The 25,239-nt window shown below is 40.1% G+C and overlaps 1 protein-coding gene across 3 annotated transcripts in view; it reads left to right on the plus strand.

Moving 5' to 3' along the window:
• akap6 (A kinase (PRKA) anchor protein 6) overlaps window positions 1–13,902 on the plus strand; it is a 130,186-nt gene extending 116,284 nt beyond the window's left edge. For 2 of the 3 annotated variants that reach the window (XM_043263770.1, XM_043263772.1), the window contains exons 14-17: window positions 2,332–2,547; window positions 5,121–8,147; window positions 9,524–9,643; window positions 13,007–13,902. In XM_043263770.1, the coding sequence (XP_043119705.1) occupies window positions 2,332–2,547; window positions 5,121–8,147; window positions 9,524–9,643; window positions 13,007–13,048 (3,405 nt within the window). In that variant the 3' untranslated portion in view covers window positions 13,049–13,902. The remainder of the gene's footprint in view (window positions 1–2,331; window positions 2,548–5,120; window positions 8,148–9,523; window positions 9,644–13,006) is intronic. The other variant, XM_043263773.1, reaches the window with a different exon arrangement.
• Window positions 13,903–25,239: the final 11,337 nt, after the last annotated feature.

Consider the following 25,239-nt stretch of genomic DNA (forward strand, 5'->3'; position numbering starts at 1 on the left):
TCGCTGGAAAATAAGACAAAATACTATGTCTAGTCTATGACCATGTGGTGAAGTCTTTCTAACATGCCGTTGGAGAATAAAATGGTCTATTTCACCTAGTTAGAAGCTGAGACTACAGTCTGAACGACATCTACAAGTCTAACTTTGCCTGAGATGAGCTATTTTACCATAAAATATGTACATGTGTCTTTAAGAGACCAGACCACTACATTTTATAGACACCATACGCCATAAAAAAGTGTCCATCTGAGTGCCAGTTTTCCATCACCTCCCACGTTTCTGTCTCTGTCAAAGTTTCAACTCTATCAGCGCGTTCGCTCCTCGGCCTCCTCTCCGGCACGCCGCCATTGCATTTTACAGTCTCATTACCTGTTTAAAAGACACGGGAGAAGGAAATATGCTAAAACAGAGGAGCGGAGCACTCCAGGAAAAATAAAATCCAATTTAAATGTAATGGTGAAATGTAATGGTGTTTAATATTTATTGAAAAATGTACAGAAAATGTAAGGCGCTGCTTTTCGGGGCCGGGCGGGATTTGCATAAATTGTTCTCTGAATGTTTTCGTCCCGTAACGCGCATGGAGTAGCGCCGTCTCTTCGCAAAGCTGCATATTTAAACAGGTTGTTTTTTTTTGATGCAGGTGAGAGAGCGTCAGAATACCTTGGTGTTTGGGGTCTGTGCTCCGGCGTGGTCGCCTTTGGGAGAGTCTGTATACTCTGGCGGTTTCATTAAACAGGTGTCATAGCTGGACACTGAAGAAAGGGAGTGCAGCTTTGGCCTTTAAATATTTAATTCTGTCGTGTTTATGGTGAGAGGGAGATGTGATTTACACGCTCCTGACAGGCTGAATTGTTGCGGGGACCTCATCAAGCGCACGGGAGTCTCTCTTTCTCTCTCAATGTCATTCTATCTGTCTCTCTCTCTTCATTCACTATGTTCATTCACGCCACGGAAACTCTGAGTGGCTCTGAGGTGCTGTGAGTTCACATGCGTGGCTAGCAATAAACCCTATGTTGCAGCTGTGGCACTCAAAAGATATTTTTGTAGACTGTGCTACATTTTATATAGCAACTGTGCAATGTTTTTGTGTAGCAAAGGTTTTTTTTTTTTGTTTTGTTCTATTTTTGGTATTTTGCATCATGTGTTAAGATCTTATAAGAAGCCTTAGGTAAATATGCTCTAGAAATGCTTTAGAACATCTCTCTCCGTTGTTCGGGTAACTCCGGAGAGTCTGATTCATTTTATTGATTCATTTCTTTTGAATCAGTTTGTTTGATTCTTTTTCGTAATATGTTTTTAGAAGTTGAATTTGGTAATGATAATGAAATAAATAAATAGAATTTCTGCATAATTCGTTCCAAACTGAATTTAGAACACACACATATATATATATATATATATATATATATATATATATATATATATATATATATATATATATTTCCACAAACTACTCTGATTCGTTAAATTGTTCCATTTAAACTGTTCATGTCAATGAACCATCTCTGAAAAATGATTCACTGATTCATTTGAGTCATCAAATGAATCAAGTGTTCCTGGAAGTCCCTGCACAGCATTCATTTTGTCTTTTTGCAGCAATTGACTGTACTTTAGTCAATTTACTGTACCTTAGTAGCAAAAGTTACTTTTATAATTTATTTTGTTGTTTTTAGTTTTAGGTTTTTTATATGCATCTTTTCTTTATTAAAAATGTATGTCAATATGTTTTTTTTAATTTTTGTTTATGTCCTTTGTACATCTTTCAATAAATGTTTTTTTTTTTTTTTGTATTCATTTCTGTCAGTGTTTTAGATATACTATTTAGTTTTGTAATACAGCTTTTTTGTGTAGTTTTTTTTTTGCATTACATTTTGTTTTGCACGTCTATGCACATGCATTTTTAATTTTATTGTTCAATTTTATTTTAAATTTTAAGAATATTGCTGTATTGATTTCTATATTTTATAGTGTTTCTATAACAGTGTTTAATTTTTGAATCAGTGTTTTTAATTTCATTTATTTTTTTGTAACAGCTTTTGTATTTATTTCTGGGTGTTTACATTTATTTAGGGTGTTTAGTTTATTATTTTGGTGTTTTTTTGGCTGTATCTTTAACTTCTTTAAAGCATCAGTAGCTCGTATGTTCACAAACTGCAGTTTCAAAGTTAAGCTTTTAGAGTTAAGTTAAGTCAAAGTAAAGCTTTCTTTCATCAAATTCTCTGGCATTAACACACGAACCCTGACCTTAACCTGACGACAAGGATGTTAAAGCCTGTTTACTAACACAGTCTCTGAGTGCATGAGAGGACTGACCTGCTCCTGTCTCTGCAGGCTCTGTGTATGGAGGTGCGGGGCAGACGGAAGGGCATTTCTTCCGTGCTGAGGCTCTGTCAGAGGCTGCTGGACGGGCCTGAACAGCAGAGCTCAGAGGCAGAGCGCCAGTCGCTGCAGCTGCTGCAGGTCAACCTGGAGAGACGTTGGGAGGCCATCGTCATGCAGGTCCTTCAGTGGCAGACCAGACTGAAACGCTCGCTGGGCAGAGACCAGGTCACATATGCTTTACACTACAGTTACAAGTAAACAAGACAACATACGTTGTGAATATAAACAGGGTGGTGCATGCACAGGTCCTGCTGTCTCGATGCATCCACGTTATGGACATTTTAATTGCGTTTGTGGTGGAGTGGCATACTAGAATGCGTACTGTATATTGTTTTTTTAAAAAGTAGTTGTGTGCTCTGTTTGCATTATTTAGCACCTAATTCACTAAAGGAATTATGCAAATCAGTGCAAACAAGCTCAAAAAATACTATTTGCATGATGCAATTTCCCATCTTGCAAATACACACAAACACCTCCTTTAATTAAACAAAATTGTTTAACTCCTATTTTCCATAATGCTAAAAAATGTGCAGTATATAAGTAAATTGTGTCATTTAAATATGCATGCCGTGCTATACCAGTGCAGATAGTGTTAAGTAGCGTAACTGTTTATTGACTTCACCTCAGTATGTGAATAGTATGCAGTGATGAATGCAGTGTTAGGGAGATTATATGTCTTCTTTTTCCCGGACATGTACTGGCTGGGATTTCTAAATTGCTTAAAATGTCCAGGTTTTGTTTTTTTCCTCATACTTGCTGAAGGTATTGACTGAAAAGCAGTTTGGCCAATAGTGTGTTGGCATTGTACATGATCAACCAATCATGTCGTGCAAGAAGGTGGGATCCACAGAGAACAGTCAAAGCCATGCAATTATGCGTGCTGTATGTATGTATGAGAGCGTGTCAATACAAAAACAAACCCAGGCATTTTAGGCATTTAGAAAAAACAGGTTATTGACACATAGACCTTGTTAAATGTTTAAATCTTCAAGTGGGCATCTATCATGTCCTTAATACAGTTATTTTGCAGCATTTTGTACAAAAATGTCTTTGTGTTTCTGACATGTACATACATATACAAACATTCAGATATGTATTATATTGACCCCATTAAACTGCCTTTTTGAAGATCTCCTTATATGCTGCTCTGCTCAAAGGAAGCTGTCCAGAACAATTTGTTAAGCAGAAATACACTAGTTCCAATAATAAAGTGCAGCGCCGCTGTAACAGTGCAATAAGAATGATGTATAAGGCAGGGAAAGTGGCCACATATTATTCTTGAATACACATAGGAAGAGGACAGCGGCTAGATGCGCTCCCCAGATACTCACTGTACTGTGAACTCAATCGATTACAGATGCTGCCAGAAATAACTGACTGTTCTTAATGTATATTGAGTAACCCGTAGCAGTGAAATAACTTGATCCTGTGTCCCCATCCTGCACTGAAAGGGAGGAAGTAGTCTCTTAAAGGACATAACATGTGCACATACCTTGTTCACTGCCGTATAAAAAGACTTCCCATCCTGAAAACGGAACCCTTAACTAGTCTCTTATTGTATGTGTGGGACCGTTACAGTACGTGTTAAACGGGGGAGTGGGCCGAGGGCTAGACTTCGCCTTTTGTCATGTAGATGTTGTGCATTCCTGCATGGCAGCAGCAGGGCTCTGGGGAGGCTGCGTGCTTCACGCAGAAAAGCCCAGCAACCTGTTTGTGAACGTCCACTCACTTACACGGGGAAGACAAATTACTCGCCCCTCGCTCAGCTTGACCTTGCGGGGCTGAAGTGCAATTTCACTTTTTGCGGGCGCAGAAGAAAGGAAAAGAAAAATAATAGGGAGAGTTTGTTTTTGTGAATACAGTACACTTTGTGAGATGATGAAATAGCTGACTGTTAAATGCTTCAGGAGGCCTTGCTCACAACAAGTCTGATGTCTGAAAACAAAATCCAATTGTTACTCTTTCATTTTTAGGAGGATTTTTTTTTTTTTTTTTTTGAATATCACAAATTCTGTTTGAAGGTCATCGAAAGACAACGGTTTTTAAGTTAACTTTCACCTGCTCTTAAATGAGTGGTAAACTAGTGAAAGAGTGACTGTTAAAAGGAAAAAAGGGCTTCAGAAGCGTCTTAATTGATATTTCACTCTCAAGATGAATAGTGTAGCAGACACAATGCCTGGTATTCAGTCAAAAAAATCTCAGGCCACACTAGACAGTCTTGTTTAACCTTCTACAAAATGGCAAAATGACTTTTGTAATGGCATAGCTAAAGGTTATAATTAGTCTATCTGATTAAAACGTTATGTGCTGCAGTCGGGGTACAAATGTTAGCTGAGGCAGCTAACTGAAATTATTTTTATTTGATTAGACTGATTGATTGTTCTCACAGTTGAGGGTTTTTATCATGCGCTAGCGATCCAAGCCTGTGCATTAGTATTTTCCTCATCAGCAGAAAGAGAATAAACAGAAATCTAATAAAAATTCATTTTATGGGATATATGACATACAAAGCAAGTGTTAGATTTGCCAGTTTATTAGATTAATGAGATAAAGAGGATCATATAAATAGACTCCTGCTTGAACAAGAAGCAAAGCAATTTGTGTAATTATGCCCTGTGCTGAATGCCCATATCTAAGCAAAAACGTATTTGTCATAGATTAACTTTGCATTTGATTTAATTAAAAGTCCAACCAAGTAATTCTTTGCCTCTGATGTCTTTTTTCTCTCCCCTTTTCAGGTCCCTGAGAACCTCATTGAGCCTTCTCTCATGGAGCTCCATGGCCAGACCGAAGACTCTTGGGAGTGGGACGAAATGGACATGACCATCTGCGATCTGGATACACAGGACTGTGAAGATGAGCAAAAGCCTGGATCTAAATCACATCTTAATTCCCCAAAGGAACCTTTAAGTCTCACCGAGCCATGCCCCGATGACACACAGTGTGAAACAGCCTTGAGCTCCTCAGAATTAAATCCAGAGTCTTCTCGTGTTTATCAGGTGTACAGTTTGCATAATGTTGAACTCTACCAACAACCCCAATATAATCACAAATCATCCTCCACTAAATCCCAACAGACACTGTTGAAGCGGTTGAGCATGGATTCTTCCTTCTCCTCAGCCGAATCCTTACCTGATATCTTGGGAGACCTGCTGAAGGGGAAGCAGGGCTTGCTATCGGATTCAGCCAGGAGATCGGAGAGTGAAAGTGGGATAGTTAGTGAAGGGGACATGGAGACCACTGGTAACTCTGAGGTTTGCCTGCTGTTTCAAAGCAATGATCCGAAAGTTTGTGTTACTCTCACCCCTCCTATTAGAGAAGATAGAGACAGAGTCTCAGATGAAGACATAGACAGAGTTCTGGAGCGTGCCAACAAGTGTGCAGAATATGGTGACGGTCTTACCATTGGGCAGAGAGACCACCAATGGCATATCATGAGAAAGAAGAGAGAAGATGGTGGAGAAAGCAGGAAGAAACATCGCAAAGAGCAAATGAAGATTCATGGGCTAAGCAAAGAAGCTAACGACAAATATCTCAACATGAGCGGAGATGAAGAGAGGGTGACTACACACCGAAAACTCCAAAAGGAATTCGCACAGCTCTCCCAGGGGTCTTCCCTTGACTCTCTTTTTGCAGTAGGAGAGCTATTTCCATCGAGCAAAGAGGCACTGACTCGTAGCACTTCCCTGGAAAGTTGGCTCGCTCCGTGTAAGAGCGCAGAGGATGCAGGGAGTAAGGAAAGTCTGAGGGATGTTGAGTCGGCTGTGGAGCCCACGGGGGAGCTCAGCAGAAGAACTCTGGAACTTCTCAAACGCCTTGAGAACATCCAAAGCCCTCTCGCGATGAAGATGACTCGTAGTGTCTCTGACGTAACGCTCCAGAGCAGCTCGCTCTGGCGTGGGTCACGCTCGGCTGGAGCTCCCTCCTCCATTAACGAGAGCTCGGCAGCGTCCCTGACGGAGCTGAGCAGCACTGAGGACTCGTCTGTGGCATCCGAGGACCTAGCTGTGCAAATGAACCGCTGCGTGGCCTCGGAGTCTAACGCATCCTTCCGCAAACATTGCCGGAGCCAGCAACAAGCCGACGAGACGGACGCAAGCATCAGTATGGTTGTCAACGTTTCATGCACTTCAGCCTGTACTGACGACGAAGACGACAGCGATCTTCTCTCCAGCTCCACTTTGACGCTCACCGAAGAAGAGCTCGGTATTAAAGACGACGACTCCAGTGTAACCTCAGAGGAGGAGTACATTGAAGGATCCCTCGCTCTTGGGCTGGATTATATAAAGGGTGAGTTTCAAAGCTGGATGAAGCCTAGATTTCAGAGTAAAGAGAAAAATGAGGCCGATCTAGTGGATGAGCTGCAGTGTGGCACCATGTCTAAAGACATCCTGTCACCAGTTAAGACCTCCAATGATCGTCAATTTCTCAGCCGGTCCGCGTTGAAACTCTTGGAAGCCAACACTAATGCTAAAAATGAGAGCCTCGGGCAACGGGAGGTGGATGGCAACCGAAGGGACGCCACCAGGAGCTATATCAACCGCTTCGTGGACGACATGGAGAACGGGAACGTCGAAAGCGCACACATCAAAGGCAAGGATGAAGACGATGAGCTGCTGAGGGAAGAGGGAAGTCTGCTAACCAGGAAAGGGGAATTGTTTAAAAACTGTTACGTGGCGGATGCTGTCAACGGCGTCAAAAGCGGTATGCTGACAGCCACCTCTCCATCCTCGTGTGAGCAGCTTAGCTTGAGCTCCTTGGAAGGGCAGCTAAAAGGTGAGCTGCCCTGTCACAATTCCCACCGACCCTCGCCCTCCATCTCTCCCACAGACGAGTGTTCGGGGTTATCTGCACACTCTCGCAGCCGACAGAAGCAGCTCGCCGCCTTTCTCAATGACGTCCACGAAAACCATCAAGAGAGCTCTTCGGAGGGCTGCAACCACCCCGCTTTCATCTCCGAAGAGGCCAAGAGTGACAGTGTCCATGACTTTGTGATGGAGATCATTGACATGACATCTGTGGCCCTGAAGACCAAAGAGGCGCAGGCAGAGCAGCCTGCGACGTCCGTGTCTCAGATCAAAGAGAAGGTCCTCGAGCACTCCCATCGGCTTATCCATTTGCGCAAGGGCGACTTCTACTCCTATCTGTCGCTGTCCTCGCACGATAGCGACTGCGGAGAGGTCAGCACCTGCGCGGAGGACAAGAGCAGCACCCCGATCCTCTCCAGTACGCCTGATATCCGTGACGAGGAGCCGCTTTTCGAGGCCTGCACAGAGGAAGTGTACTTGGGCCCTCCCCTCTGTTACAGCATGTCCATTAGCAAGCGGCCCACGAGACACGGCGGCAAACTAATAGAGGCCCTCGGTCTCCCGAGCCCAGCACCTTCACCGAACTGCGATGAATACCAAAAAGCACATGGTATTTCTCAAGGAAGTGTAGCTGGTAGCCAGCCAGAGTGCCATAATGAGGCGCCTTATCTTAATCCTTTACCATGTGAAACCCCGATAGATACTGTTGAATGTTTTGCAGATACTAAAATGCTTGAATCCAATATTTCCCCTGTAATGACTAAGATAAGAGTCTCTTGCTCCACTACAAATCCTTTAAAAGAGGATGGCAGCCTTTATATTAATCCCAAAATTAACTGTCCGCTGATAAGGAAGACTGATAGCGATGAAAGGGCTCCTGCTTCACAGTTGATGAAACAGAAGAACGTCTGGAAAGGGCGCCGCTCTCTACAGGAAGCCAAGTCGACTCATAAACAGGTGTGTTTCGACATTACACCGCGCTCTATCTGCTTGTAATGAGAGCGGTGTGCGTTTCTGCTGAATTCATCTCGTTGACTAAATATTTAAGAGGGGATTTTTATTCATTCTCTCACCCCTCCCCTCCGCTTTTCCCCTGAAGTGCTAATGGAAGAAGGATTTGCAGGCGTAGATTTAAAATTTTAAGGTCTACAGAACAGAATAATCATAATCAGTCAGATTATATTATGATTCATAAGCAAGAATGCGGCGAGGATCATTACTTAATTTCATGACTGAATTAGCATGTATTTGTGTTCTTTTTAAGTAGTTTTCTATTTCATATGCAAACTTCTTCCTTCTCGCTTCCAACTCTGTCTGCAAATCCTGCATTTGACCTTATATCAGGCGAATTAAGTTCCTGCTTTCCAGCTAATCATTGAGAGCAAAAACACTAAATTAATTTTACTTAAGTCATCAATTGAATTGCAGTGTTTGTGCTCATATAGACATATGGGTTTCATTAAAATAGCTGGATGGCTTCATTTAAAAAACAGAAAGGGAGCTATTAGAATCTATTACAGGATATTTCAACCACTACTCAACAATTTTTTTATGTTTTATTCTGCTTCTGATCTTATTGGTTTAGATTGCATTTGGAAAACAATTCTAGCATATACTGTACTTCCAAATAAATCATTTAATAACTGTGCAAATGTAAAGAGGTGAAACATTTTACATAGATGATATTTCATTATTTCGGTTTAGTATTCATAGACAACTTTAGAACATTTGATGAAATTAACGCATTTTTCACTTTTTTGAAAATACTTTTCCAGTGGAATATAAGTGATTTCTAAACCTGTTTGCACACAGTCATCATTTTGGCTGTTTTGTTTTTTTTGTAATTTATTTATTTAATTTAGTGTAACTTGAAATTTAATTTAATTTAATTTTGTGAAACCTGTCATCCAGTCATTTTTACTATTTCGTTTCGTAACATTTTTGGAACAGAAATTCAAACTTTAAAAATTCTAAGAACCCGTCTGCAGACAGTCATCATTTTCCCTGTTTTTGTTTAGTAAACTTTTTATTTAATTTGAAATGTAATTTCATTTTGTTTTGTTGTTCTGTGAAACCTGTCTGTAGATGATCATCATTTTTGCATATTGCTAAATTTAGTATTTTAGTAATTTAGTATTTTTGTTACGTCACGTTTTCACGTTTTAATTTAATCTTGTTTTATTTTGTGAAACTTGTCTGTAGACAATCATAATTTTTGCTGTTTTATTTAGTAACGTTTTTTTGTTTTGCATTGCTTTGCTTTGCTTTGCTTTGCTTTGCGTTGCTTTGCTTTGCTGAAACCGGTAACGTTTCTCTTGTTCTCTCTCTTCCAGCTGGCAAGGTCAGAGAGCAGCGGTGGTGTTGCGGAGGGCTGCAGGGCTCAGATCAGCGGTCCGCAGACAGATAGCTCATCTTCGGGAAGGAGTAGAGTCAGCAGCAGGCCTCAGGTCAAGGTAGGTGCTATAGGACTCGCTTCAACACACACAACCTCTCCCTCCCGGACACTTCTGCTGCGCCGCTGAAAAACAGCCACGGGGTCTTCTCGACGTCAAGCGTTACATTGCAAACAAGCCCATTTTCCATCACGCTCCGTACCGCACGTTGGCGTGATTTATTAGTTAGCGTGTTTTGAAATGAGCCTGTTTTGCGTTGCTCCATTGTTTGTTGCTTGTGAAATTCTGCTTGATAAAAACCCAAAGGCTCGCTTCTCGATGACGCAAATGCCTGGTCTGGACCAGCAGTGTTATGGTTTAAATTATAGGCCACTGTACTTTCTACATGATGACTCCCTTACCAGTAAATTGGTTTGAAAAGCATTCATTACGTAACGTGGTCTATATATCCAGTGGGGTTAGCCTTGGAATTGTCTTCCCATTTTTCTCTGTCTTTCTCTCTTACTGTCTCTTTCTCGGTCGCTGCTGTGGCCTCATCAGCGAAGGGCTGAAATAATGAACGTGTGTCGGTCGGCAATCATTTCTCTTGATGAAAAGCATATACAGCAGATGGAAAACTTAAAGAGCGCTGCTTTCTTACTCTCAAATAAATTTCCTGACTGCAACAATATACGACACGTTGTAATCTGGCAGAATTAACAGATGGAAAACAAACCAACTTGAGCTAGTACAGGATTGGGCAAAAAATTGGCTTCCTTTCAGTTCATGAGCATCAATTTCGAAGGCGGTTCTGAGTGATGCGCAGCCCCCGGCTAGCTAACACTTCGTAAATATTTCGACGAAAATGTAAGTTTTGGTGTGTAACCACCACATACATAAATGATGAAATGATGACATTTATGTGATACAAAGGGAAGGTCATCTTGAAGATTGTTAGTAGTTGGTGAGTCGGACACATTTCAGCAAGTGCCCGAGGCTTCAGGGACACGGTAAACAGCAGAGAGAGCCAACTATCTGTCTCTACAGACACTATCATGTCTGCCCTGCGGTCGTTGTGGGTTCGGCTCACACTGCAGTGTCACACGGCACAGAGACGTCCTGAGCCAAACTAACAAACACACCAATCAAATGCAGTGCTTTCTTGGACTTATAACATAGTGGTCATGTAAAATTGTCAGCGGGATGTTGAATTGCAATTTCTTTAAATGCAATTAAATAATTCATGCATATCATTCTACTTTGTGCATGTGTGTGTGTTGTCATATTCTTGAACATTGTTGATAAAACAAATCAATACATAAAAAAAAACAATAAATTTAAATCCAGTAGATAATTTATATTATTTATACTTGCATATATTCATAAAAATTACAATTACATTTTTATTATATATTATATATTTAATTTATGTTTAATGTTTATATGCTTAATTCAATTTTCATTACGTAAATAGATCTGAGAGAGTAAATTATATATATATATATATATATATATATATATATATATATATATACATTTATGTTTAATATAATATATTAGTGTGTACTGTGCATATTTATCATTTATATATAAATACAAACATGAATGTGTGTGTGTCTATATATATATATATATATATATATATTGTGACGAGTCGGCTGCCCCTCCTCTTTATCGTCACCATCACCCCGTCCCTTTATTCGCCGCCTTCACCAGGCTCCCGGACGGGAGTGGGTGTGTTCGAGAGAGGGCGTGGTATCGGTCAGGTCTGGCGGCGTGTGACGAGGCACACCTGAAGGGGATTAGCCTTGTCACCGTCGCCGTTAAATACCTGACCGCGTCTCTCCTCGGGAGACCGGTCTCTTCCCCGATGCATGCACGCTGGTGTCCTCGTGGGTCCAGGAAGGGTGCGTGATGGACCTCACCCGCCCGTCCGAGAAGCGCGTCGTGGGACCTCCGTGAGTCCAGGCTGTGAGCACACAGCTCATCCCACTCTGCCGCCGGAGCAAAGAAACGACGGAGACGCCGCGGAAGAAGCCGCCGCCCCTCGCCCGGGCCAGAAAAAGGGAGGCGCGTCGACCGCCGGACTCCGCCCCTTACCTGGACCCTTCCCCTGGAACACGGCCTCAACCTTCACTTTCCCATACGACGAGGACACCAGATCCCCTTTTATTTGGACACTTTTCCCTGGACACTTTATTATTTTGTATTATTATTATTTTGTTAATAATAAAAAAGCTCTCTCGAGGCCTGACGCCACGCCCACTGTGTTTGTCGCTGGCTCCTCCCGTCATAGTGGTGGAGAATGCGGGCAAGGCGGAGCTTAGACGGCACAGTTGGGCAACGCCTGATGACATCATCCCCTCTCGCTGGTATCCATGCCGGGACGGAGGAACAACGGAGACTTCGCTCCCAGCCACCAGGAAGGGTAAGTGACGCCTGCGTTTACTGTCATTTACCCGGTGGCTGGTTGAGCATTCCGACTAATTCCCGTTTCTCTGTCCCGGTGCGAGAGGGGAGTTGCCCGGAGAGGAATCCCTGCCCCGCCCACTCCGACCGCTGGAGCCTGGTTGAGGAAGGTAGCACTCCTGCGTGGGGCGGCGACCGCCTGACGGGGTTGACGCTTGGAGGGGAATGTGACGAGTCGGCTGCCCCTCCTCTTTATCGTCACCATCACCCCGTCCTTTATTCGCCGCCTTCACCAGGCTCCCGACGGGAGTGGGTGTGTTCGAGAGGAGGGGCGTGGTATCGGTCAGGTCTGGCGGCGTGTGACGAGGCACACCTGAAGGGGATTAGCCTTGTCACCGTCGCCGTTAAATACCTGACCGCGTCTCTCCTCGGGAGACCGGTCTCTTCCCCCGTGCATGCACGCTGGTGTCCTCGTGGGTCCAGGAAGGGTGCGTGATGGACCTCACCCCGCCCGTCCGAGAAGCGCGTCGTGGGACCTCCGTAGTCCAGGCTGTGAGCACACAGCTCATCCCACTCTGCCGCCGGAGCAAAGAACGACGGAGACGCCGCGGAAGAAGCCGCCGCCCCTCGCGCCCGGGCCAGAAAAAGGGGAGCGCGTCGCGACGCCGGACTCCGCCCCTTACCTGGACCCTTCCCCTGGAACACGGCCTCAACCTTCACTTTCCCACGGCACGACGAGGACACCAGATCCCCTTTTATTTGGACACTTTTCCCTGGACACTTTATTATTTTGTATTATTATTATTTTGTTAATAATAAAAAAGCCTCTCGAGGCCTGACGCCACGCCCACTGTGTTTGTCGTTGGCTCCTCCCGTCATAATATATATATATGATGTTTCTATAATAGATATGTAATCATATAAATGTGTAAATTTACAAATATACCTGTGTATATTTATTTATTTATATTTATATCGCAGTTACTACAATTTAACTAAATTACTAACTACACCACTGTGTGTGTTTTCTCGTAGAGATTGTCTGGAAGTCTCGCCGCACCCGTGAGTAAACCCTGACCGACCCAGTGGAGGCTCTCCGAGGTCTGTGGATGGCGATGTGGGGTCTGGAGCGGACACCTAAATGGATGTTAGTGCATGGGCCATTAGTCTGGCACTTTAGAGATCTAAGTCCTTCATCCTCACCCTCATCCTCTTCCTCCCGGCTGCTTTACTATTTACCCGTGACCTTTGCCCTCCTGGTGACCACCCCTTCAAGCTCCACACGAGACTGAGCTACCTCACCAGTCTTCCACCATCCCGACCCTGTCTAAAAAGTACACTTTAACCTCTTCTATCCCATCCCCGAAGATACTGAACCTGATCAGCGACATCTCAGCAGGTTCATCTGTTTCATGCCCGAGCGTCAAGGCGTGTTATTTAAAGGGGCGCCCCATCAATCAGTGACGTGGTCCTAATCAGCCTCGAATGAGACGTGACGTCGTGGAGGTTATCAAACAGGCTTCACGTTTCTCTCCAGCCGACTGAAGTAGCGCCACAGTTTCTATGCAACACGACGGTTGTGTGATGTTGCGTGGCATGTGATCTTTCTTTTTTTTTTTTACACTCCCTGATAAACAAAGAAATGTATAAACATTTTGTGCCTTGCAGTTACTACGTTTTGTTGGACACTGCTTCACCCCCCGTGTGTCCTGTGATCGGCGAGAAAGCAGACGCGTGGCAAGGCTGAGAATGATGAATGGGCATCTGTAAATATGTAAACTGTATGTTCGAAACCCTGGTGTATAATGATGTCATATTACTTCATGGTCGTGTTCCTGTTTGTGTTACGTGAAGTGGATAAATAGCTACTGTTAGACTGCATGGTGAACTATGTACAAGAAAACTTCCATAAATAAACCTAATTTAATGAACCCGGGGCACGCGGTGTTCTTTATTTAATAAGTGGGACCGGGGCTAGTTGTCACAGGTTTTACAGCAGGGAATATTTCTGGTAAGTACTGAAAGACAGTTTCAAAGTATTAACTAATAAACACATACGGTATATATTGAACGAATATTGACATGCTTGACAGGGATGTCTTTGCACTATATAGGGAAAGCGTGAACATTTATGAATTAGGAAATATTACAAAAAGTGTTTTATAAATAAATTTTCTCTTTTTTTTGTTTTGCACCACAAACTTGCATTTAAAATGTGTCATGTCTTATCAATATGTATTCTTTTATTCAGCGACATGTAAATTATCGCAAAACCACAGACATTTAAAACAGTTAACATACAAAACCAAACCATTTTAGCTCAGAAAGTAATCAAGTAATACACTTTATAAAATGATATCATTTAACAAATGTCAACTTTTCCCAACGTGACGTTCATAAAAATACCTGAAAGCACTTTAAGCTTATAATTTTTATTATACAGCGCCGTTCAGAAGTTTGAGGCTGCTAAGATATTTTTACGTTTTTGAATCTTATGCTTACCAATGCTGCAAACAGTAAAAACATCTATATTGTAAAATATTATTGCAATTTTAAAGAATATTTTCTACTTTCATTGAATGTGTTATTTATATAATGTGTAATTTTTTCCTGATGAATAATTCATTGTTAAATAATTTATTGTTATTAATATTGAAAGCAGTTGTGTGGCTCAATATTATATTGGAAACTGTGAATAATTTTTTAGGATTTATTAAATAGTAACAGTATTTATTTGGAACTGATTTTTTTTTATATAACATTGTTAAAAAAAAGCTTACCGCAAACCACAAGTGTTTGTGATACGTGCACATCAAACATACAGCTGTACATATCTAGAAAAAAATATTTTAATTAAGTATTTTTTCATGTCATTACATTGTTTAGAGCATAAGAAAAAAATGGAAAATAACATTTTTGAAAAATCATATATTATTGTTATTTTGTTCTATGTCCTCTATAGAGGAAGCTAGGATTCAGTTTTTCTGAGAATTAAAATGGTATTAATAGATTTTAAAGGCAAAAACAATGTGGGTTTTTTAAATCACCAATCAATATTTAGGTTTCAGGATTTTTTAGGTCATACTTTAAGGCTGATTCTTAACTATGATATACATTTTTTTAATTATTTGACATACTGTTTTGTTTTATGCAATATGCGTGTACAAATTTCCTTTGTTTTCCCACTAAACATGTTTTATATATACACTATATTTAATTTACATATTAATGTATTGTTAGGACAGCATGTTAAAAAAAAGTCATAATGGGAGTAACAACTGCCTGATGTTCACATGTTTCCATAAAAACATTGATATCATTTATTTTCCTATTCAATTATTCATAACAGGACATAACAGTCATATTTGGAGAGAAATCCCTTTACCATTTTCCTGAGATGTTTTAGGAGTGGTCATGGTGAAACTTCCAAACATTTGGTATCTCTAAAAAGCCCTAAATGAGCTCTGTGCGGGACATCCGCGCTTAAAACTGTGACATGCGATGTCTCGGAGAAATCCCCCAAAATATTATGTCCACTACGGAGGAAAACCCCCATAGCTGGGTCTCGGAAAAGGATATTTATAAATCTCTAACTCTTTCACCATAGCAACATACAGTAGATAACAAGTCATATGCATCAGCTTTAAAGCCGAGCCTGAACGCCAGCCGGTTATTTTTGTGGCTAATATGCTGTTTACAGGAAGTCCTGATGACTCTGAAGATTGCGTGATGGGCCCTCAGAGATTCAGATATACAGTGGCATCGGAACCTCTGGAACTCTTCGACAGCCAATCAAGCGCTCTCCTGATTGCGCCGCCGCGGCCTGATGATAAGCTCTCTGCCATAATCGCCCATCGGCTCCTGCAGGATTGCGTGTTTGTTGATGATGAGTGCGCGCTTGCACCGGAACAAAATCAGTCGGCGGGAATGAAAGACTCGTGGAGGACGAGAAGGCGACGTGCGTCTGATTCCTTCTGAAACGGGAGTACAGTGTGCTACAGTACCTCACCAAACCGGAGTCATTTCACCCCAAAATCGAACGTTTTATCTCATTTAAAGGGGTAGCTCACTGTGCCTTAGGCCATGTAGATCAGCTTGGTTCTTCATCACAACAGATTTGTTTTAAAGTACCCCTATTATGGATTATGAAAAGTTCATAACCCATAATAACAGTGTGAGATGCACGCAAGGTCAAAAAAACACTTTTATTTTCTCATAATATGTATTTATTTGTACCTTATTTGTTCGGCGACTCCCAAACGATTCCTTTAATGATTCGTTTTTTCCAAACCCCTCCAATGATTGGTCGATTTCATTTAAAGCGGTGCTTTAAAAGGTGAGCTTATAGCATTCCAAAGCGCACCTAGTGGCAAAGAATGAATTAGCGTTTTCTTTCAGACCAAGGCGATATGCTAACGTTTCATTTGGATTTGTTTTATAAACGATTCGATTAAATGATTCAGAGTCTGCGGAGACAGTAAGTTTATACACGGTGCGCTTTCAGATTTCAAACTTGGATGTTTTCGTTCACTTAGAGCCCAAGCAGCTGATAAAAACATCACAGTTCACACGTGTAGTCCATCAGTTCACGTTTCGTGAAGGAGAAAGCCCATGAAACAAGCAGTTTTGGTTTCAGTGTATATATTAATTGATGGACTGGAGTGGTGTGGATTATTATGTTTTCATCAGCTTTCTGACGGCACCCGTTCGCTGTGATGCAATGCTGCATATTTACAAATCTGCATCTCTGATGGCCTTAGGGTGAGTACATTTTCGGCATTTATTTATTTATTTTCCTGGTGTTGCTTTAAGCGCATCTATCTGATATTTTTCACTCTTTTTTTCAAAGAAGCAGATGCAAAAACGGACAGCACTACTGGACTAATTGCGAATACGCAATAATACAAACAGCACATATGCAGAGAAAAGCAGACATTATAAAACTGTCTGACCTCTTTAATCTCGCAGTAAAGATTCCCAGGGTTTGTCCAGAGCGAACGCTTCGGACCCATATTACATTTGAGAGGGAAAGTCACGTTAATATTTAAAATAAGGTTTTTGGCATTGGACGATGGCATTGATAAATTAGGATGGAAATGAATTCTTACACTGTCTTCAAAACACTGCATGGTGAACAAATTATTCCCCTTTTTGCAATTAACAGGACATTTTTGTATGAAATGGAAATGGCTTTAAAGGTAGTAAAGGTCATGTGTATCGAACCATGGTGGCTTTGCAATTACAACCAGTCAGAATGTTGATTTGGAGGCTTTGCCCAGGCATAGATGGAAAAATTAATAAGTTGAAGTCTCTTTGTTGAAAAGATCGCTGTTGATTATATGACATTATGTGACAAAGAAGACAAGTTGCGGGTGATTTTTTTTTCCACACGAGTTTAAGTGGGATAAAAGAACTCGAGAACGACCTTCAAATGTCAGAAATGCCTTTTTAGTTTGCTGGACATGAACTGAAAACTTTATGCTGTATAACAATTTTCACTTGCTGCGTGAAACGTGCCGTTTTTTTTTGCATTGGTAAAGATGCGCGAGCCAGATGCCAGACCCGCTCGTTTGCATTCAACCAATTATCTTCTCTCTCGTTTCACCATTTTTCTTTCTTCTGTATGATTTTTGTAAAGCATGCGTCAATGCAAACATGCCCTGGGTGCCATCAGAGCGCGGGACCGCGTACTCGACGGTGTAAGGAAGGTTTGATGTGAAAGCGCGATATTAAACGTGACATGTCACCATAACACAGAGTTCTATATCTTGACAGGATGTCTATACATCACTAGCTTTTATGTTTCAAAGTAATGATAGGCCTTTGAAAGACTGGGAAAAAGCATCATGGCTGTCCAGCTCAAGCTGTGAGGACACTAGTCAGATCTGTGCTGCCAAATAGTATTTATAGTGAATGAAATGACCTTGTTTTCCGTACAAGTGTTTGGTTGTACGGAAAAGGAATAGAAGAGTGAAGCACATTTACAATGACAAAGACAACAAGTGATCTTATCACAACCAAGAGCAGTAGAATGAATTAAATTAAAAAGAAGAAAATACATTTATCCATACACGCACGACAAAAAGTGTCATTTTGGAATATATATATATATATATATATATATATATATATATATATATATATATATATATATATATATATATATATATATATGGTCTATATAGCCTAATTTCTGGTTTAAAAAAAACTATATTATATTAAATACTGACTTCTATTTATTTTAAATGTTAAACCAGTAATAAATTAGCTTTTTATTGATATAGTTTAGGACAGGATAATATTTGGCCGAGATACAGCTATTTGAGAACCTAGAATCTAGTGCAAAGAAATATAAATATTAAAAAACTTGTCCAAATAAAGTTCTTAACAGTGCATATCACTAGTGAAAAGAAGTCTTGACATATTTCCAGTAGGAATTCACAGAAAATGTACAAAAGATGTACAAAAAATCCCAATGAAAATCTACCTATAAAATGTATTTTTGGCTATTTCTACAAACATACTTGTGCCACTTATGACTGGTTTTGAGGTCCACTGTCACTACAAATATATATATATATATATATATATATATATATATATATATATATATATATATATATATATATATATTCATTCACTATAAATATATTTGTACCTATATCCTGCACTTGCTGCTTATTGCACTCCTGGTTAGACCTAAACTGCATTTCGTTACCTTGTACTAGTATATGTGTAATGACAATAAAGTTGAGTCTAATCTAATCTATATGTGTATATATATATATATATATATATATATTATTTATTTATTTTTTTTTAATTTTTTTTTTTCTTTTTTTAGGATGTTTCTTGTTGTTTATGCTAATTATGTTTGTGTTACCCTGCTGTTGTTTTCACACGGGTCACACTGTTACTAATATTTCGTAAAATCTAATTTTTGTTTCCTTATTGCGAATATGGACATGCATGGTTTCACATCATGAAGATTTATCGCGCGCAACAACAAAAGCGCTATTTATAGCTCATTAGCGTTCGTCACTACAAATGACCTACGAACACAAGTCTTTTTAATGAGTCTTATTTCACAGATACATAATAAACATTAACGTACCACACACCGTGACATGAACTGGCATCAAACGAGACAGATTGGGACTCTTGGTCCCGGACGATCTAGGAAAGCTCTTCTCCGGCAGTGGTTTGTGATATATCACAGGTTTGGAGGGGGGGATCAGATATGCCACAGGCGGCAGCAGTAACAGGTTTGGAGAGGGTGTGAGAATCGGCGGGTGACACAGGTGCCGCCCCCATTAAAACACTCCACAGTGTGCTGAGTTTGTTCATGTTATTTGTAGGGTGAGTAATTGGATTCCAGACGTGTCATCAAAGCATATTAGAAAACAATCCGATGTGAAATCACACGGCGGGCTAAAAGGCCACGTGCCGCTTACCACCGAGAATAAACAAAATCCATGATGTCATTTTCCTTTGGCCCGTCCAATCAATCATTTCCGCACCGGTTTCCCCTCCCCAGCTCCGTGCGTTATTTCCCGCAGAAGTTCATTGCTCATTCTCTCTCGATCTGCGATTCTCTTCTGCAAACACTCAGGCAATCTTTCAAAATTCATTACAGGTTTGGAGAAGCGTAAGAGACGCTGTTGCCGTGACCTTTGACCTTTGCTTTTTTTAATGCAATCTGCTTCATCCATCAGCGCTGGGGAGGACGATTCCGATAGAATTCATCTCTGACAAGTTCAGGAAGTATTACATTTCTGTTGCATTTGCATCCACCCACATGCAATGACACGACGCGCACGCAGCAGACAATATCGAGCTAGGAAATGCATCAAATTAAACTGAAATCTAATTATCAAAACTTTAAAGGGACGGTTCACCTCAAATTAAAATTCTGTCATCGTGAACGCTGTACGAGATCCGACGGCGATTGCGAACATCAGTTCGGAATTTGTGAACGGACCGTCTTTCGTGCTTTTCGTAATGCAAACGTTCTGCTAAGAATCTCTTTTTGTGTTTCACAGAAGAACAAAAAAAGTCATATGGGTTTGGAAAGATCACTTTCAGTTTTTGGGGTGAATTGCTCCTTTAAAGCTCTCCAGATGTCTTGGGGTCAAATTGTGATACTGCTCAAAATACCGGTTTAACTGTTTTAATAATTACAATTTATGATCATGAACATATATGCAGGATCTGGAAGGACTGTGAAAAAAGTACTGTGGTCAAATGGGCTTCTGCGTAATTTGAGGGAAAAGCGACATTTCGAAAAACATTAAAGAGTCAAAACATGCAACCTTTAGCTTGAAATAGGCGCTGAAATATATGCAATGCACGAGAAGTTCGAATTTAAGGCTCGAGATTTACTCCAAATTGAGACTTGTCTTCTGAATCATCCAAGGAAAATTATACGAGAGTCTTGTAGCACAGAAAAAAATAGAAACATATTTTACCATTAAAAGGAACCAGGAAACAGACAAAAATCTGGAAGTAGTACAAATAACAGCAAATATTACTTACACGGGTATAAATAATGTTAAATAATATTTGTACCTCAAATAGTGACTTCAAGCAGTCGTGATAAAAAATACTTTTTTTTGGTAGAATTAACACTAAATTAGTATTCATTTATTATTATTAATTTCATAATTAATTGTAATAATTATTCATTTATTAATGTATTTTATACTTTTAGTCTTTAAAAAGCTACAAGAGGTCTTTGTGTTTCTGTTTTTGCCGTCATGGCAAATAACGTGGAAACCAATGTAGGTGGATTTGACCCAGAAACCCAAAAGTTGTACCCGCTTTTTACCCGTAACAGGACAGTTACGTTTGGCACATACTATTAGAAGCATTATAATGAAATGTTCTGAATTGTTATCCTAATGAATGCCATATCGCACGAGCACAGCTTGTACGTTTATCATTTAAACGTACCGTACAGGCACATTTTCACATACTGAACAGCAGCGTGAACGCCGGTCAGTGGAACTGAAACGTTTGGCTAAACCGTCCTGACCATTCTTTCGCTAACGCACTCAAATTAAAATCAAAATACAGCATCTTGGCTAAAGAACAATGCGGTTTAAATGAACATTCTGAGACAAAAACAAATTAAGCTCTATTGACAATGTCTGTGACGTACTGTTGAATAGCACGGAAAATCATTTTGACTCGCCGAAAACAAACAAACCGATAATTACATTTACAGTAATGCATTTACAATGGAAAAAACACAGCACCGGAATGCATGCTAAAACACACCGTACGGCTGGGAAAGCCAGGCTTCAACATGATACGTTCATACACCTAAAACACCATAAACCCACTGGTGATAAACTATAAAAAAGCTTTTAAACTATATCTTCCAAGACTTCCTGTGTAAGTGCATTATTGTAAACGTATTTGTTTGACATATGATTTGGGGTTATTATCACATTAGACCACATTTTGTTAGGTGGTCGGATATTTTGGAGATCGCGCAATAATTTCTAATAAAAGCAAAGGGTAAAGATTTAAAGTTATGTTCTCTCAAGTTACGTGGCACATTAAAATAGCTAATCAGAGGTACTTTAATTAAGAGGCGTCATCGGTAATCACCTCTGTAAGAAAGAAACGGTCTTATTCATCGTGTATTGTTATCTTTCATTTAAGGAGGGAGAGAAAAAAATGTAATTCGCAGTTACAACTCCAATTATCCTCTTGTGATAGGAGCTGTGCTGATGACCTCATGATTGACAGAATTATCACATAATGGAGCACACACTCATTTCGGCGCGTAAAGTGTTTAACACGCCACGGCCCGATAAGCTCAAACCACCGGCAACCAGTCGTACAACCTCCAAACTCCTCCGCAAAAATACCCTTGACTTCATTTAACACGGACCTTGTGCTGATTGTTATCGCGGGAGTCGCAGGAGAGGAGAGAGGTGGGCGAGTTTGAGTTTCTTCAGACAGCAGGAGAGAGATTTCTCTTTTGCGTGAGATGGAGAGAGTTTGGACAAACAGCGGGACCGACGGCCCCAATCACAGTTTATCCTGCTTCACATTAAGCTGACTTGTCAACATGTGGTTGAGAGAAGAATGGCATTGACTGAGAGCGAAGCCCACCGCTGGCTTCCAGAATAATCCACTGACCCTCAGTGAGCAAATCATGAGCTGCTGAAAGCTCACGTCAGCTCAGCCTCGAGTATTGTCTGCAGGAAATGGATTTATGGGGTGGGTTTGTTGTCACTTGTGTCTTATGAGACAAAGCAGAAGGGATGAAAACCCGGAGACAAGAAAGCAACAGCAAAATCATGACGTGTTATGTTTCAACTGTCTGTCTGTCTATTTGTTTATTTATTTATTTATATGTCTGTCTGTCTGTCTGTCTGTCTATTTGTTTATTTATTTATTTATATGTCTGTCTGTCTGTCTGTCTGTCTATCTATCTATCTATCTATCTATCTATCTATCTATCTATCTATCTATCTATCTATCTGTCTGTCTGTCTGTCTGTCTGTCTATTTGTTTATTTATTTATCTATATGTCTGTCTTTCTATCTATCTATCTATCTATCTATCTATCTATCTATCTATCTATCTATCTATCTATCTATCTATCTATCTATCTATCTATCTGTCTGTCTGTCTGTCTGTCTGTCTATTTGTTTATTTATTTATTTATATGTCTGTCTGTCTGTCTATCTATCTATCTATCTATCTATCTATCTATCTATCTATCTATCTATCTATCTATCTATCTATCTATCTGTCTGTCTGTCTGTCTGTCTGTCTGTCTGTCTGTCTATTTGTTTATTTATTTATTTATATGTCTGTCTGTCTATCTATCTATCTATCTATCTATCTGTCTGTCTGTCTGTCTGTCTGTCTATTTGTTTATTTATTTATCTATATGTCTGTCTGTCTATCTATCTATCTATCTATCTATCTATCTATCTATCTATCTATCTATCTATCTGTCTGTCTGTCTGTCTGTCTGTCTGTCTATCTATCTGTCTATCTATCTATCTATCTATCTATCTATCTATCTGTCTATCTGTTTATTTATTTATCTATATGTCTGTCTATCTATCTATCTATCTGTCTGTCTGTCTGTCTGTCTGTCTGTCTATTTGTTTATTTATCTATCTATCTATCTATCTATCTATCTATCTATCTATCTATCTATCTATCTATCTATCTATCTATCTACTAGGCCCATAAAAGTGGTGCTTACTAAATTATTTTAAACTTATTATTCTAAAATGCTATTATTATTATTATTATTATTATTTAAATTTTATTTCATACAAATAATGTGAAAAAACATGGAGAAAAAGCCCTGAGGAAAAACTTTGATCGCACGTTTAACAATAAAATCACTTGTGAAAGTTACCTAATCTTGTAAATGTTAATTGAAGTTGTTTCTCCCACACAGCAATTAGGCTAAATGGAGAGCAAATGCAAATTTCATCATCTTCTCAGGTTTTCTCCTGAGAAACGAGCCTGGTATCTCACACACAGGCTTTGACTAGTCTGGTCTACATTGCTTCCTGGTCTACTTATTCTTAACAGGATCCGCCCACCGAGACAGGAAACGATCGTCCGATTGACATGGCATGACCAATCACAGCTCGTTTTGCATTCACTAACCATTTAGAGGCGAGTTTGTCTAAAATGAATGATTTCAACAACGACGACAGTGTGTAAAATCCGAACTCGAACTTTGACGCCTCGGTCACAGAAAAAACAAACCTATTCAACAGGATTGTGAAGATTTTTCAAACGAAACGTAACTGAATTTTAAAAAGGGCACTTTCCCCCGACTTTAAAACTTTCTAAAACTATCTTCATAATAAGTGTACTTGTCTTATAATCTGGCTTGTCTCTGTGTTCCCGGCTGAGCGGTATAATATCGATTGCCAAGCCTTCCTCAAGAGAACGCACACCTCCCGCGTAGCGCTGTGATGTGGGAGGCTCACGCTGCCCCGGATCTGTCTCATGTAGTTTAGCAGAGCACTGTAGACAAATAAATGCAATACAGACCACTGCAAATACCCAGGGAAGTAAACAGAAGACAGCGTTAATCTAATTGTATTAGGAGCTGCAGTGTCGGTTTAAAGCTTCCACTGCAATCTATTTGATTCCATCACTGAGAAGAGAAGCCCCTCCGCTGTCTTGTTTGTTAAGGCTGTTTTATTAGAGAGCTTTTCCATTTACTGTCCCAGGTGAAGCACTGAGTGCATCTTTATTGCTATTTAATCATGTCCGCTGATAATCTGAGGGAGTATTTTTCATTTCAAAGGAGACAGTGAATAAAACGCTCTCTCTTTAAGACTGTACACAACAGAGAGATTATGGGCACCTGTGCGGCTCGAGCGCCACGTTCCTTCCCGCAGGCGAGAAAATCACACATGAGATCTCTTTAATAGCTCAGAAGTTTCTGATAGACAGCTTTGAGAATAATTGGGAGGAATGGAGAAGCTGCTCAGATGTTTCACCTGAGGAAAGAACCCTAGAAGTCTCACGTCTCTGGAGTTTCAGAAAAGATCTTCAGATCTCAGTGTAAACTCAAACAGATCTCACGGTTCTCCTATATGTATTTAATAATGTTCTGATATACAGCAATGAGATTAATTGAGAGCAACCCTTAGAAATCTCACATCTTCTCTAGAGTTTCAAGGGATCTCAACTAAGATCTCACTATGCTCAGGTTTGCCTAAAACATTGAAGTAAAGATTTTCACAAGAAAGTACTCCAGTTTAAAACAGTTTTTCTAATTCGAGTTTTCTTGTTTAATTCAGTGTTTTGCTCGCTGAATATTGTTTCTAAACATTTATTTGCTGCGGCTGTCTCGTTTATGTCTATTTCGGTTATTCTATAGGATTTTAAAGACGTTTCCGATAGACGTCAACGAGCAATGGAGATGCTCAGATGTTTTCAGATCTTTACAGCGTCGGAAGGGATCTCTCCTCAGATCTAAATCAGAGCAAACATGTCAGCTGTGAAAGTTGTAATTAGAGATTACTGGTGCACATCTTACAAAAAAAAACGACTTCACTTTTATTGCAAATTAGTTTAGTGTATCGCTTGCTGTTTTAATTGTAATCGTTTGTCAAATTTGGAGTGAAAATCCTTTCTTTTTCGGCGTACGAGCTCTTATACTTTCATATCTCAACGTGAACTCAGACATTTCTCATCCTGGCCGCTATCCACGTTCATTTTATAGCTCAGTACTCTTTTTCGATACTAATTTTGATGTCTCCTGT

The sequence above is a fragment of the Puntigrus tetrazona genome, chromosome 17 (assembly GCF_018831695.1).
Source record: "Puntigrus tetrazona isolate hp1 chromosome 17, ASM1883169v1, whole genome shotgun sequence".
NCBI classification, from domain to species: domain Eukaryota; kingdom Metazoa; phylum Chordata; class Actinopteri; order Cypriniformes; family Cyprinidae; genus Puntigrus; species Puntigrus tetrazona.